At 37.8% G+C, this 16,580-nt stretch overlaps 1 protein-coding gene across 1 annotated transcript in view; it reads left to right on the top strand.

The window, feature by feature from the left end:
* Positions 1 to 16,580, top strand: part of LOC145991880 (solute carrier organic anion transporter family member 74D-like) — a 262,979-nt gene that overhangs the window by 52,959 nt on the left and 193,440 nt on the right. Inside the window, exons 7-8 of the mRNA XM_083127915.1 lie at positions 5,320 to 5,484; positions 6,666 to 6,861. Coding sequence (XP_082984041.1) covers positions 5,320 to 5,484; positions 6,666 to 6,861 — 361 coding nt within the window. The remainder of the gene's footprint in view (positions 1 to 5,319; positions 5,485 to 6,665; positions 6,862 to 16,580) is intronic.

Below are 16,580 nucleotides of genomic sequence, written 5' to 3' on the forward strand. Positions count from 1 at the left end.
GTGCCCAAGGGGGGTTGATGGGGGTTATAACCTACCAAGATAAAGTATACATAACCCCTCCCTTTCGAAAATCCTGGGCACGCCACTGACCATAGCAGTACTGCATTGAAAAGAACTTGTGTGTTGCGTTGTTTGTTCGTGGTAAAGGTCAAAGCAGCGCTATATTTGCTTGCAAGTGGTTGGTTCACAATTTTTATTTGTTTGAATTGTATGAACAGTCAGTGATTTGGTACGAACAAAGTTAACCTCCATCACACACACACACACACACCATCACACACACACACACTTAGTACAGGCCACGTAGCATTCAAATTTTTTAATAAAATTTGCAGAACCTAGAATTACTAATGAAAGGAAGTATTCACAAAATGATTTTGAAATTTTCGTTGTTTTTTTTAAAATTTTATAACTATCTATAACTATAGATTTAGTCCTAACAAATATAGATAATGTAACGATACTCCGGCAGGATGCACTGGTGCCGGAAGATACTCACCACCCTCCCCTAGGAATAAATGTACCACGCCCCAAACCTAAGCGTAAAACTTCAGAGTCGAGTATTAAGCGATACAATTTTAAGAAAGCTGATTTCGTCAGTATGTTTCACAAATTTAAATCGGCTAACTGGGAACAATTACATAAATACAAAGATATCGATCTTGCAGTGGACAAATATTATGAAATAATTAAGTGTATATTTGATGAATGCGTCCCATTCTCCCGCTCAACTTATTCTAATCAGTACCCATGTTGGTTCACGCTAGATATTATAAAAGGTATAAAGATCAAGTCGCACCATCATAAAAAATGGAAACAAAAACAAGGGAATGTAGGGTATCATGAAGCTAACTTTAAAGCCCTAAGAACGAAATTAAAAGCGGAAATAAACAAAGCTTACCAAAACTACCTTAACAGCTGCGAAGCTAATCTGACTCGCGACCCAAATCTATTTTGGTCTTTAGTTAAGAATCAAAGGAAGAATCCACCAGCCCAACCAACCAAACTCAATGGTGAACCTATCGATAACAATAACATCCAGAATGTTTATGCTACATATTTCGAATCTGTCTTTTCCGCGGAACCGTCCTCTTACGAAACCACACGTACGAACGCGCTCCCGAAATCCCAACTTAGTCTCTTAAGCATCCCAGAAATCTCCCTAAAAGAAATCGAAAAAGCCATCAAGAAACTCAAACCAAAAAGAGCAGCTGGACCGGACCTAATCCCCCCCTACGTTATTAAAGGTTGCTCAGAGGCGCTCAAGTTCCCTCTCCACACCCTCTTTAATTTAATCTTGAAAACAGAAAAATTCCCCGCAAGTTGGAAAACGACGGAGATTTGTCCAATCCCCAAAGCGGCAGATAAGACAGACATAAGTAACTACAGACCAATCGCGAAACTGTCAGCTCCAGCTAAACTCTTTGAGCAAATAATTTATAATCATATTTACTCTCATGTCAAACCTATCCTTTCTCCACACCAGCATGGATTTGTACAAGACCGTTCAACTGTGACTAATCTCGTCGAATTAACAAACTACGTTGCGTCAACTATTGACGATAAAGGACAAGTCGATGTAATATACACGGACTTTTCAAAGGCCTTCGACACAGTACACCACGATACTTTAATTCAGAAACTAGCTTACATCTGCCTCTCCCCGCAACTTATAAAACTACTTGCTTCATATTTACAGAATAGACGACAATATGTCATGCACCAAGGACTAAGGTCCTCCTATTACGTTGCCAGCTCCGGTGTCCCCCAAGGTTCGAACCTAGGCCCCCTGCTGTACTTGATTTTCATTAACGATTTATCAGATGCACTAAAAAACTCCGAAAAATTAATCTTTGCTGACGATGTCAAAATTTTCAAACAAATTAAAAGTGATCACGACTGTACGAAATTACAAGACGAACTTAACGAAGTACTTGATTGGTGCAAGAACAACAAGGTTAATCTCAATCTCAAGAAATGCAAAGTAGTGTCATTCACACGTAACAAACATCCCATCCAATATTCATATAACATTTCCGACATAGAAATCCTAAGAGAGAATACTGTAACTGATCTTGGAGTCACTTTTGACAAAGTTTTAAATTTCCAGACACACACTGCGCGCATCCTCAGTGAAGCGCACAGGAACCTAGGATTTGTGATGAGAATGTGTAGCCAGTTTAAGAAAAAAGAAACCTTTTTGCTACTTTACTATACGTTTGTCAGATCAAAACTTGAATATGCCTCAGTCGTTTGGGACCCGTTATTTATAAAGGAAATCGAAAAAATAGAAAAACTCCAAAATAAATTCTTAAGGTATTTAGTATATAAATTAGATGGCATTTATCCAAAATTCACTTCGGGTGACATCTTACGCAAAATGCTGAGTGTCCCGTCCCTTGAAAAAAGAAGACAGATGCACCAGTTAACATTCCTTTCGAAACTTGTCAATGGAAAAACAGACTCCTCCGCACTTCTCGCAAAAATAAACTTTTACGTTCCATGCTCAAAATTAAGACCCAGAAATGACCTCTTTAAAATTTCACGCGGTAGAACCAGGATGGCTGAAATGGATCCCATGAGGAGGATGTGCGCGTTGTACAATATAGTCTCCAATAATACCCCTGACATTGATCTATTTAGACCTAAAAGCAAACTTATTATGTGAACCCTGTATATAATAGCATTGTAACCAAATATGTTGTATACTTTATGATATACCACCCTTGTATTATATATTGTTGTTATGTAATGATTATTCTGTTCCGTCTTATACGTAGTTATTTTCTACTTGTCTTTGTTGTTTTCTCTTACCAATTTTTAATTACTTGTTTTGTCAATATGTATGTAAACTGAACTCAGTAAACCTGAAAGCACTGTAACTGGGCATTTGCCTGTAGTGTTTAATAAATAAATAAATAAATAAAATATGCTTCAACACGTTTTAAAAATTCGTACTTTCCGATGAGTGGGGGGAGAACCTTACATGAGCATTTCAGCTGAGAAAAAAAAATGATCACCCATTATACGTAGAATCCCCGTGGGGTTAATATACAATAATTAAGGCTCATTGTGTTTATCTCCCTTGAAGCGGGGGAGGACGGGATTACAAATGACTACATATAGTTATTGTATTCTGGTTGTTCAGTTTGTGCTGTACAGATGTCACTCCCTTCTGAACTGTGAGGTGGCGCCTCAGTACGTCTTTACGGAGAACTACTTCGTGGGTTCGGCGCAGGGAATTTTGAAGATGAGTTTCACATATTAGATTCGAGGTCTTTTAAGAATTATGTACATTCTTTGTTTTCCCTCCTCCAGACGAATCACAAAACCTTAATTTTTTCTTGGAACCATTCAACATACATATCCATTAACACTTAAAATTGTATTATTAACACAGTTTATTGGATATATAGAATTCTATCAAAATAAGAATTCGATATATTATCTATCCAAATTTAACAGTGGGCCTCCCTGATGGCTCAGTGGTAGCGTCGTCGCCTTGTAATCAAGGGGTCCCGGGTCCGATAACCGGTGGAGGTACAAGTGGTTCGGATCCCACTTTAAACTGTAGGTCCAGTCGCGATTAGCCTTAATGTGCATAAAGTGGACTTAAAACACCAAATAAACAAAACAAATTTAACAGTGTTCGCAGTGGGTGTATATATGACACTAAAATAAACAGGGGTAAATAAACTTAATTTCTGTACATGCTTACAACTAGGTTTATTACCTACTGACATATGAAATAAAAGGTATATTATGATACACCCTATCAGTTTATGCAACGTATAAATTCCTTGTGTGCTTTGGGTTGCTGTGTTTTAGGATAGAGTGCTTTATTCTAAATTAAAACTTACCATTGCTGACGATTGGAACTCACGGTATAATTGTAGAACTACGAGGGTAACTATTTATATTTTGAGCCTTGGCAACACTGATTGAAGTTAGGCGCGATTTGACCTTTGCACGGAATCGTCTGGCATTATTGACCATAACGTACTTCAAATGTTTTGTCAATAGCTTCATTTGTGTTGTTTATGTTGCCTTGGAGATTGCACGACAACAATAAAATGGAATTAACTCGTGAACATTTTCGTGCGATGATTTTTTTACGATTTTCGACGTGGATTATCAAGACAAGAGTGCATCGATCAACTTACTTCCACATTTGGCGATGAAGTCCCATCCTTTGCCACTGTGAAACGCTGGTATAACGAATTTAATCGTGGCCGCCATTCGCTCACCGACGAGATTCGCGAAGGTCGTCCAAAATCAGTTGTTGTTCAAGAAAACATTGATGCTGTGCAAAACCTAATACTGCAAGATCGTCATGTGACATACTGTGAGATTGAGGCAACCATAGGCATTAGTTCCACCAGCATATATAAAATATTACATGATCATTTAGCTGTGAGAAAGGTGTGTTCTCGTTGGATCCCACACAATTTGACAAAAACTCAAAAAGACGCTCGCGTCAATTGGTGCAAACAAATGCTCAATAAATACAATCGTGGTGCTTCAAAAGACGTATATAAGATTGTAACAGGTGACGAATCATGGATATATGCATATGAGCCGGAACGTAAACAGCAGTCGACTGTATGGGTGTTTCAAGATGAACCCAATCCAACAAAAGTTGTTCGCGCTCGAAGCACATCGAAACAAATGGTCGCCTGTTTTTTCGGGAAAACTCGTCATGTGGCAACTGTGCCTTTAGAGGAACGTAGAACGGTCAACTCTGAATGGTACACAACAATTTGTTTGCCAGAGGTCTTCGGTCAAATACGGAAAACAAACAAACGCCGTCGGATCATTCTTCATCAAGACAGTGCCAGCTGTCACACATCTCGTCTAACAACCGACTTTATGAACAGTAAAAAAATCGAATTGATGGGTCATCCGCCGTACAGTCCTGATTTGGCACCCAATGACTTCTTCCTGTTCCTGAATGTCAAGAATAAATTGCGTGGACAACGATTTTCGTCGGCGGAAGACGCCGTTGATGCGTTCAAAAACCATATTATGGAGGTGTCTCAAGAAGATTGGAAAAACTGCTTTGACAAATGGTTCGAACGAATGCAAAAGTGTATTGACCATAAAGGAGAATACTTCGAAAAACAATAAAGCAGTTTACAATGCCAAATTCCTGTTTTTTCATTGTTAGGCTCAAAATATAAATAGTGACCCTCTTATATATATTTTTTAAATGCTGTGTCTAAATTAATAAAGTCAGCACACTTACATTAGCATACAGCCTTTCCTTGTCAATGATGTGAAAATGTTCATGTATTACATTTGTTGTATTTTCACTTGCAGATTTTAAAATAACACTTACTCGACTCTTCAATAACAAAATTCTGATGTACAACTGCTTCAGTACCGTATGCTGGGCGTTTGGTATTATTGGTTATTGGACTTTCATGCCAAAATATATGGAGACACAATTTCGGCAGTCCGCCTCAGCTGCCAACATGATCACAGGTATGTATATATTAAATTTACTTACCTATTTCAACCACGAAATCAACAATTTATCAATATGGGTCCATATATATACGGATATGGTGTTGCCATACAAAAGCAACAGATTTCACATCTGGACCAGATTCTGGTAGAGATAACTTGAGCAAATCGCTTGCTCAAAATATCACAAGGATGACCATGATGAACGTAGAAGTAAGACTTGAAGCTTTCCTGGCGGCGAACGAGAAACAGATTCTCTCGAGCTATCGACCAGGTGAGTTGTGGAAATGATTCCAAGCTTTCGAGAGCTAAGATGAGGGTGACGTTAGCTCTCGTAACCTTGGAATCATTTCCACAACTCACCTGGCAGATAGCCCGAGACAATCTGTTCATCATGATGAACGTGATATGCTCTTCCAAAAGTCTGGATATGCTTAATTACCTATCTTGATAATTCCAAGAACTGTTACTTTGCTTTCTTTCTTTCTTTCTTGATAATTGCAGTAATTGCTAGTTTGATTTCTTGATAGTTTCAGGAACTATCAGTCTGATTTTTTGATAATTGCAGTAATGGTTGGTTTGCTTTCTTGATAATTTTAGGAAATGTTAGTTTGGTTTCTTGATAATTGCAGGAGATGTTGTTTTGAGTTCTTCATAATTTTAGGAACTGTTGGTTTGCTTTCTTTGTTAATAATTGCAGGAATGGTTGGTTTGCTTTCTTGATAATTGCAGGAAATGGTGGCTTGCTTTCTTGATAATTGCAAGAAATGTTGATTTGCGTTCTTGATAATTGCAGGAAGTGTTGGTTTGAGTTCTTCGTAATTCCAAGAACTGTTATTTTACTACTTTCTTGATAATTGCAGGAACTGTTGGTTTGCTTTCTTCATTATTGCAGGAAGTGTTGGTTTGCTTTCTTTCTTGATAATTGCAGTAACTATTGGTTTGCTTTCTTGATAATTGAAGGACATGTTAGTTTGCTTTCATGATAATTTCAAAAACTGTTGGTTTGCTTTCTTGATAATTGCAGGAAGTGTTGGCTTGCTTCTTTGATAATTACGAGAACTGTTGGTTTGAGTTCTTCATAATTTCAGGAACTGTTGGTTTGTTCCCTTTATAATTAATGCAGGATCTGTTTGTGTAATATGACTAATTTCTTAATAATTCTATTAACTGTTGGTCTGATTTCTTGATAATTGCAGGAACTGTTGGTCTGGTATGCTCTGCATTAGGCGTACTGACTTCTGGATTTTTGATAACCAAGTTCAAGCCTCGACCAAGGTTGCTCGCAGCGTGGAATGTTTTGACAGAGTTCATCGATCTCTTTGGCCACATGTCATACGCGTTTCTGGGATGTCCACCTGATGACTTGCATGGTCAGTTTCTCCCCGATGGGAGGTAAGTGTTCTATCATTTGATATTATCATTTGCTTCCTATTTTGTGGTAACAACTTGCCTCATGCGAGACACTTAAACATTGGGCCTCTTCTCTGAAGATCGATGTATCCAAAATTGCGCCGCGTGAGTTTCAACAAGATGGCAACCTACCAAACTTTGTATCGATTTCGGCATATCCTCTTGTTATTGTTATTTGAGAACATTTTCATGTTTTGATGACATCAAATATTGTTGATCTTCCTTTAGCTTTTGATCTCGGAACCTTATTGACTTCCATGTACATATTTTAAATCTTACGTCAAATCAGTCCCTTAATGATCAGAAGTTTTAAAAATATTTTGCTTACTACGATTAATACGTTGTTGGTTTCCTTTATTTTTGAGAAACAAATAACATATTGTATCGAATAAAAAACCTAAGTTTTGTTTAAACATTCAAGACTCGCTACTTTTCCCCTGTATACCATTTCTAAACTATCACATTTCTCAGTACGTAACGAGTTCTTCGACTGTACAGCTGCAACGTACAAAACTGCACTTAAGTCCATAGACAACAGCAAATCAATAACATTGGACTTATCAGGTCTTTCCTCCTTGTACTATTTAAATAGTTAACGGAAATTCTTTCGTACTCGTGATGCTCGTAAGATAAGGTGATTAGATTTTGAATCAACAAAACGGGACATTTTTCATATTTTCCGGAAAGAAAAACTGCAAAATTTACACATTTTAACATAAAAACTGTTTCGTCATAAATACTTATGTTTGAAAACTAAATAAATAATGTGTAAGTAACTTACATAATATGGTGGTATGTACTGCACTCCAATCAAGAAGTCCTTTAGAATTAGAAGCCATTCATTGATATTGGGCCGTTGAATGAATGTTCTTCGGTACGTCCTTCTTTTCAAATAACATTTTGTTAAAGTTTACACACATGTGATTAAAGTCCACCTTATTAATCAACATAGCTTTCAAAGTTTGTACTGAAAGACCGTTGTTGTCACTTGTTCACAAATCGAGTGGGGGCATTAGTTCCAGGTAAACAGAGATGAAACTCCAACTGGAATATTGCATTGTCGTCTTGGAAATGTGAAATAATTTCAAGAGTGCCATACGTAGTTCGTAATAATAGCACAAGTGTATTGTTGCAGTAATTCTATGCCGATAAGCCATTGTCACAAAAGGGACATGTTGGCGTACTGGTTTACGTTAAAAAAATATCGGGACAGATATTCAAAAAAAGGAACCTTATCGTAAGATCAAATATCGTTAGTAGATTTTGTCTTTGCGGGAAATACATGGAATCGCCCTCAAGTTCGGTGAGGGAATGAAGAATGAAGAGAAATTGTGTATGGATGAAAACCAAGCAAGTAACGAAGCAGCAAGTCTCATTCTGCAAGAATGTCGTCTCTCTAATTGGATTATGTGAGTATATCTCCACTTTCTGTTCATATTGTTTAAGTTTATCTGCTTTGTTAATGGTCGTATCGTTATAGGTGTAATAATATTATTATACTGATCAAGGGGTAAGGCAGGCATCTTGTAAACAGTTGGTGGGACGATTAATGATTGGATGGAGACCCAGTTCATCATCTAACAACCAGTTTGGAAGTTACAAGAGACTTTGGTAAAGGGGTATAGGATTTTTTGAAGACAAATTTGTGCTGAGGTAGGCTAATCGGGACTGGGTCTGAAGTTAAGGTGGGAACCGAATAACCGGTTATCGACAGAGTTAGCACTAACACCGCTTCATTAATATTCAATAAATTTTATTGTCTGCATGTGAATATTTGATATTTGGTTATTATATAACATGTACTCGGGTTCAATATTTCACATGCAACTACGTGCTTGGACTTAATCATGAAAATTCATTATTATGAGGGCAATTTCGAACGTTACAAAATACGCATTGTTGCTCTTGTACTCGTAGGAATTATATAGTTTTTGTATTGTTAATGGAATTTCTTTTGTTGCCTTTATTACAGGGATCATGATTTTTTTATGTTTGCAGTGCAGACAGATGCCCCTTTGTTACAGAATAGAAGTCCAATGGATGGATACACTTTCAAATATGGACGTCAGAGAAATTTTATTGTTCTGTGGAAGAGTTAAAACCAGCCGGATTGACGTAGGTGCCCGATGTCAGCATTTCTGGGTTTTGGTTATACATTTTGTGGCATTTGCATTCTTTATGGCAGAGTTTTGGTCTACTCGTTTCAGCTGCCAAAAACGTTGGACTCACGATTTCTCGCCATCGAAACCGCGGACTGAGCATGGTGTGTAAGATGTGAAGGCACAGGAGGGTGGGAGGGGGATATATTACACTGTAAAAGATAAATTTCGCACAGGCCAACACTGAAATATACATCACACAATATTCGCTAAGAAGGCAAGGAATGATTAAGCTATTTCAGTTCCTCGGTAACAGTTCGTTATATCGGAGACACATTTAAATCGGATATTTTGTGTTTCGCTTGGTTCGTACTTACCAATTGTGTATTGCGGAACATAGTTCAAGGTACCATTATGCTTTTTACACGAAAACAAACACAATTTTTCACATACAGAGTATTTTTTTAATTCCTTTCTTAGCTTCCGGAACACAATATGGCGGGCACATCTTGACTCACGTTGTGGGTATGCAGTGCTTCAACCTTCTTCACTGAAAAATACCTACTATCGTGTTCGTCACCGGTGGAAATTATACATTATGCACGGGTAGCTGACGATAGCCCGGGTAGCTGACGGATAGCCCCACTAACCATTCACGGATATCCCCACGAACCATTTCCATAAGGTTAGGTTAGGTTAGGTTTGGTTGGGTTAGGCAAGCATAGTAAAATAAAAAGGAGTTTGAAACACTGACAGTGGGTTACGTCATCGAAAGTGCGGAGCATGCAGTTCACGTACTGGAAGCATGTCAATTGTGCGTCGGTGGGATATTTCTCTTGAAGAATATATGATTTGCCGGTCAAATAGATTCCACGATGAAAGAAAATACCTCCACGAACGTTGGAAAGCTTGGAGAAACTCATTTCCGTAAGTAGTTTCTTCTGTAAAATTGAAGAAATGTGTCTCCGATATAACGAACTATTACCAGTTCCTATATTACACCACCCTGCATTTTTTTTAAAAAAAATCGGATGTTTCCAAATCAATAGGTGGTTCTGAAAGTATTTTGAATGCTGATCACGTAAATGACGTCCATTTTTTCAACATCACGTCAGGATTTTTCACAATTTCACAATTAAAATTCTCGTATTAGCCATTCCATTACACCTATTACAGAACGCATCAAAATCAATTTATGCAAGGGAAATTTCGGTTGTTTCCAAACCAATAGGTGATTTTGGAAGCATTTTGAATGATGATCTCGCACAAGACATCCATTTTCCTCAATGACGTCAGGATTTTTCATAATTTCACAATCAAAATTCCCATATTCGCCATTCCAGATCTCAATAAAATAAAGGAAACTTTGGTTGTTTACAAACCAATAGGTGATTCTGGAAGTATTTTGAATGCTGATGACTGATACGACATACATTTCTTCCCATCACGTCAGGATTTTCTCCTAGATCAGCAGTTTGCTCCACGTCATTAAGTTCAATGAACACACTACATTATAACATTGAGTTTTAGGCATTTTGTGAAGGAAATTTTTATGAGGGATTTCGAAAATGGAACGTACATAATCAAAATTTACAATTTTCATGTCAATGTGTCTCGTGAGGATAGAAGGTAGATTAAATGATTACTATTCTATGTGCCTCTACAGTTCAAAATTGGAGGACTCGAATTTCAGAAAACCAATATTTTACCATCTAAACAGTGCCATCTATTGGGGAAATGATGGCACTACACATTTTATTGTGAATTTAAAACAGTTTTCTGAAGAAAAAAATACACGTGATGGGTAAAAATTGATTTCATTTTTGGAATCATCATGCGGAAATTATTCAGAGACAACAGTCATCTGCGAGTCATCCAAACCCATGCAGGCAGGTGTTATCAGTGTTGCTAAAAATGTCTTACTTTGCTTTGTTTTCTCGTTAGGTTACGGTAATTCTGTTCTGGATGCTTGCACAATGGATGCAACTCATCACGCAATGGATGACAAGGTCCAGAGAGACTAAACAGCCTTCACGTTTCAAGGGTTTAAAATAAATTTAAAGGTAAGAAATATACTATCTTTTCCATTATTTTACCTGTTTATATGTTTGCACTATAAGTACGTCCATTTAGTTCCATCTTGAGCAACTCACTTGCACTTGTGGAGATCGTCGATCGCTCCGTGCACACTGCACTTCAAGGTCAAACAGCATCAGAGCAGAAGTAGGGATGTCGCGTGCTTTAAAAAGGTAAAAACGGAATGCGCCCTCGTTTTCACAAAACCACATCCTGCTTTTCTGCTACAGGGTGGCGCACGAACAGTTGACACATTTGAAATCTAAATTTTTATAAAAATAAACTGTGGTCGGAGTTGAACAATACACAAGCGCATTCGGTAGTCCTTGGAAATACCGGTAGGCTGGCTGAGCATGGTCTAGTAAACACATCCATTTCCCGCCAGTCAGTGCAGCGCGCCAAAACAGTCCTGTTGTATGCAGAAATTAAGAGCGTTACAAGTACACAACTGATATTTCGAGCTCATTTCAAAACACGATGGGCTCAAGCAAGAAACACTATTCTTCGTTTGTACCGTACGTTCGAGGAAGAAGCCACAGTGCTCCAGTTGCTCCAGTTCGGACCCCTGAAAACATTCGAGTTTCCATGACATGCAGCCCTCACACCTCACCTCACCCCACCTACCCCTCACACCGCTAATGTTGTGTTGGACTTTTTGAACACAGTTTTTGGTGATAGAGTGATTTCCAATCGATATCCTGATCGACACAATGGAGATTTCTTCTGGCCGCCTTCAAGCCCAGATTTAAATCCCTGTGACTTTTGTGTAGGGGATTTTTAAAGAAAAAACTCTTCCCGTTAAAGCCAGCAAACATTATAGAAATGCGAGGTCGGATATTTCAGTTGTGTGGTGATATTCACGAAGACATGTGCCGTAGAGTGGTAAGAAATATGCGCACCCGCCTTGAAGAGGTTGTTAGGCAAAACGGGTGCCATACTGAACATGTGATACAGTGAGAAAACCTTCCACGGACGGACTATTCTGTATGTCATAATATGCACATGTAATATTTATAAATAAATTTGCAATCTAAATTTCAAATGTGTCAACTATTCTTGCGCCACCCTGTATAATATACTGCACTGTTTCTCACGAAAAGAGAGGCTTCCCACTGCACGAACGCGACCGACAAAGCCTCCTTTCCGCGCCTCTTACAACGCAACAGTACCGCTGCTTACTCTGCACTCCACACGTGAATACAAGAGCACTCTTTCACACATACGACGGATTGAGCAGGCTTGCTTTTAAAGGAAGACTATCAGATAGATATTGTGTCAGTTTGTCGATCTATTACCAAGTTATGTTTTCAACCTCAGCTCTTAGCGGAAATCGGAATGTTTTAAGATTTTACTTATGCAACGCTAGTGTTGTTATTTGTAACGGTAAGGGGCTGGACCCCGTATAATGTGACTGGTGCAAAATCCAAAATTTTAAAATCAAATTCAAATTCAAAAATTCTTATCAAGTTATGGCCGTTTAAATTTTCCGCCGCCTGAGAAAACGAACCTCCAGCAAAATAGTTTCTCACATATTCCCAGGTGTCTAGTCTCAGATTCTCAGATCGAATTCCCTGAACTTCTCAAGACACGCACAAAACCCTACCCTACCTGCTACCTGGGGGCAGTAAATGAGATGGAGTGGTTGGAGGTCGCAGCCCCACCTTGGTCCTGTAGTGTCGTCACTGACCTAGCCTTTATAATTACATCTTATAATAATACCATTGTCACCAATATATTTGTGAACAAAATTTAATTGGGTATACGTTGGACTGAATTATTACTTTGTAGTTCGTGTCTATTATAATGCGTGACTTCATTACGTTGAAAGACAATGTCTTCAAATAACTTTAAAAATAATCACAGTGACATGCTAGGACGAGTATTTACAGAGTTATGTGACAAAATACCACATGATTAAAAAAAGAGAGGACTGAATTTCGTACGGCTATATTTCCTAAACTGTACATCGTATGTGAATAATCTACATAACATTTCTACAATGAGGTTATGATACGGTTTTTTAGGTCGTCAAGTTGTTGATAGAGGTGGTACAGTGGGATCCATGAGTATTACCGTGCAAATTGTGCATGACTATTCTCATTCAGTTTTCTCTTGCATCTTATGTGTTATTAAGCGATGAATTTTTATGTTTGGAGGTGCAGAAGTTGTCTGGAGCTTGTCTTGAGTTTTCTTTTAATTCTTGAACCTCTTATTGGGTCAAATAAAATGCACGAACATGGTGATGGACAATTTGCGAGATAATACTCATGGATCCCACTGTACATAAACTGCTTCTTTTACGAATCCCCACAAGAAAAAGTCCCGGAGTGTGAGATCAGGAGATCTCGGGAGCCAGAATTGAAGCGCCTGGTCTTCACGTCTGTGCTCTAGGCGAGCTCTCTAGTGGCGATATTTGAAACTTTTAGGACCTCTTTCAAATGTTATGTAGATCATTCACATAAGATGTATAGTTAAGGAAATATAGTCGTATGGAATTGAGTCCATCTTTTTTAATTACGCTGTATAATACCGAAGATGAAAGTATTCGTCTTACGAGAAAACATTTCCACTTCGTAATATAAATTGAAAAGGAAAAGGCAATTCATTTATTGTCGTTATGTACTAGAAAGTTACTTCTTTCGACTGTCGTTGGTTTTAAGTTTCTACGTTTAATAGTAATGGTTTTATCACAATACTGATAATATTAGGTATAGTTTGCTGGCAGTCATATTTACATCCAATATGGCGACACAAGCGGAAAGCATAAAAGTGGAAGTACCTGACATTATGAGCTGCTCTTATTATATATCAGGAAACAAGGGTGTGGGGAGAGGGTAGGGAGATGTTGGTTGCCAGAAGTAAGTATTCTCCGCTATATCTTGCTCTACTTCACTGAACAGGACTAAGTAACCGGTAGCCCTAAAGCATTTCCTTTGTCTGCAAGTCGCTTCGTTCTTTCTCCGCTAGAGAGCATCACTGTTTTCGTCTACGCTTGACAGAAAGCGACAATTATGGTCATCAGACGTTTACCGAGGACACCGGAAGGGGCGAGTTTTGATAACTCCACGGTCATTTAATGGCGCTTCAATTTACAACAATCGCTCGTGCTTACTCGTTTCTATTCAGGATGGATCTCGTCTGGGGTTTTCTTTGTCCATCATACGTCTGCACCCAATCCAAATACAGTGAGTGTTACTCCCAAGCGATTGGCGGAGAGAAAATTTGCACATTGAATTTTTCTACTGGAGGTTACATTTCCAAGTGAACTAATATTGGAGATTATATTTTCAAGTGAAGCACTCTTGGTGAAAATTTCTACAAGCGGACCACTATTGGAGGTAAATCTCCAAGTGTGGAGGTTATATTTTCAAGCTAGGTAGTATTGGAAGTTATATTTCCAAGTGATCTTCAATCGAAAGTTATATTTCCAAGTGAACTTCAATCGAAAGTTATATTGCCAAGTGATCTTCAATCGAAAGTTATATTTCCAAGTGAACTTCAATCGAAAGTTATATTGCCAAGTGATCTTCAATCGAAAGTTATATTTCCAAGTGAACTTCAATCGTGCCAAGTGAACTTCAATCGAAAGTTATATTTCCAAGTAAACTTCAATCGAAAGTTATATTGCCAAGTGAACTTCAAACGAAAGTTATATTGCCAAGTGATCTTCAATTGAAAGTTATATTGCCAAGTGATCTTCAATTGAAAGTTATATTTCCAAGTGATCTGCAATCGAAAGTTATATTTCCAAGTGAACTTTAATCGAAAGTTATATTGCCAAGTGAACTTCAATTGAAAGTTATATTGCCAAGTGATCTTCAATTGAAAGTTATATTTCCAAGTGATCTTCAGTCGAAAGTTATATTTCCAAGAGAACTTCAATCGAAAGTTATATTGCCAAGTGATCTTCAATTGAAAGTTATATTGCCAAGTGAACTATTCAAAGGTTATATTGCCAAGTGAACTAAGTTTGCATGTAAACTACGTTTGCTGATCAAATTTCCGAGCGAATAATTATTGAATGTTGTATTTCCAAGTAAACTTCTATTGGAGTTTATATTACCAACTACACTGATATAGTTAGGAACATTTCCAGGGTGAGCGACAATTGGAGATTATATTTCCAAGCACATTACCATTGGAGGCAAAGACACCCGAACTTGACTCAAGCAGAACTCTTGCATCATCCACGTGGAGACAGTGAGTGTAGAAAGTATTCGTACGCATAATATCATTTATGGCAATTAAAAAAAAAATATACGATTATAAATATACTAGGAAATTTGCATGTTTTCCTGAGACTATTTTGATGCAGGAAGGTTAAAAATTTATTAATGTCAGGTACACTGGCGTTCTCAGAGAGGGTTGCTGATGGGGCTACATCAAAATGTTCAATTTCGATACCTAGTGGAGGCGGCTCATAGTGGTTCGGATCCCACCTTAAACTGTAGGTCCAGTCCCGACTATCCTCACTGTGCATAAAGTGGACTTAAAAAACCAAATCGACCAATCAAAATTTTCAATTTCATGCAGTAAAGAACTCGGGTATAACCAAAGTTGTAACTGAAACACTGCTTTTAAATGACCCCGAGTTACAATTTTTTTGTATTTTGAAAAGGTTAAAAATGATAATGACCAAATATTTTATTGTGCATCCACCCTCCCCAATCTAAAATTCAGTTATGTACGTGGAAGAAGTTCACATTATTATTATTATTATTATTATTATTTATTATTATTATTATTATTATTTGAAGTAGGGTTACACTTAAGCTTACAGTATGTTTACACAGATTATCTTACTATACAAACAGCTTTTTGCCCTACATGGATTAATTTGTTAAGCTTCGGAAAAAGATACACTTTAAACCATAGGTATTGTCCTAGGAAATATGGCGATCACCCCCAAGAAAAAGAAAATAATAATTTACTGAAGGAACACGTGGTCCCAAGCGTCAAAAAGATCAACACTTAGTCGATGTAGTGTACCAGACCACTTTCTTAACGCAAAACAAAGAATCTGCGACCTCATGTTGTCAGTGGGATTCAGATCACATCCCACACGAGTAGGCGAGGTGCCAAACTGACGTCATTTCATTCTGAGGACCAATATTGACCAATTGTTGAATCATGGACGCGTACGTAGTCTTCCTGAAACTCATTCAGTCCATTTCCATACAAGATTAGCACGTTGTAAATCGAAAACATGCTCTAGGATGTTGTTCAAGAGTAGTGGCGAGCCTAGAAATTTCGTAAGGGAGCTTTGTTTTATTTTTTAGGGGTTTTAAGCAGCAACAATTCAGAAGGGAACACATGGGATGTGTCTTGGATGTCCATCTGTGTCATCTATCAGTATCTAGGTAAACAACAAAGCTGTAAACACACATTTGTGTTGACTGATACACCTATCAATATATTAGCTCGGAGCAACATAAATCGATTCGATCTGTTGTTCAGAGGCAACAATAGATCTCAAGTAACCTGTCGATATTTGGAAAAATAGTAAATGCGAGTGTGTGAAATCTT

This window comes from Lepisma saccharinum, chromosome 8, assembly GCF_977018435.1.
Source record: "Lepisma saccharinum chromosome 8, izLepSacc3.1, whole genome shotgun sequence".
Classification (NCBI taxonomy): domain Eukaryota; kingdom Metazoa; phylum Arthropoda; class Insecta; order Zygentoma; family Lepismatidae; genus Lepisma; species Lepisma saccharinum.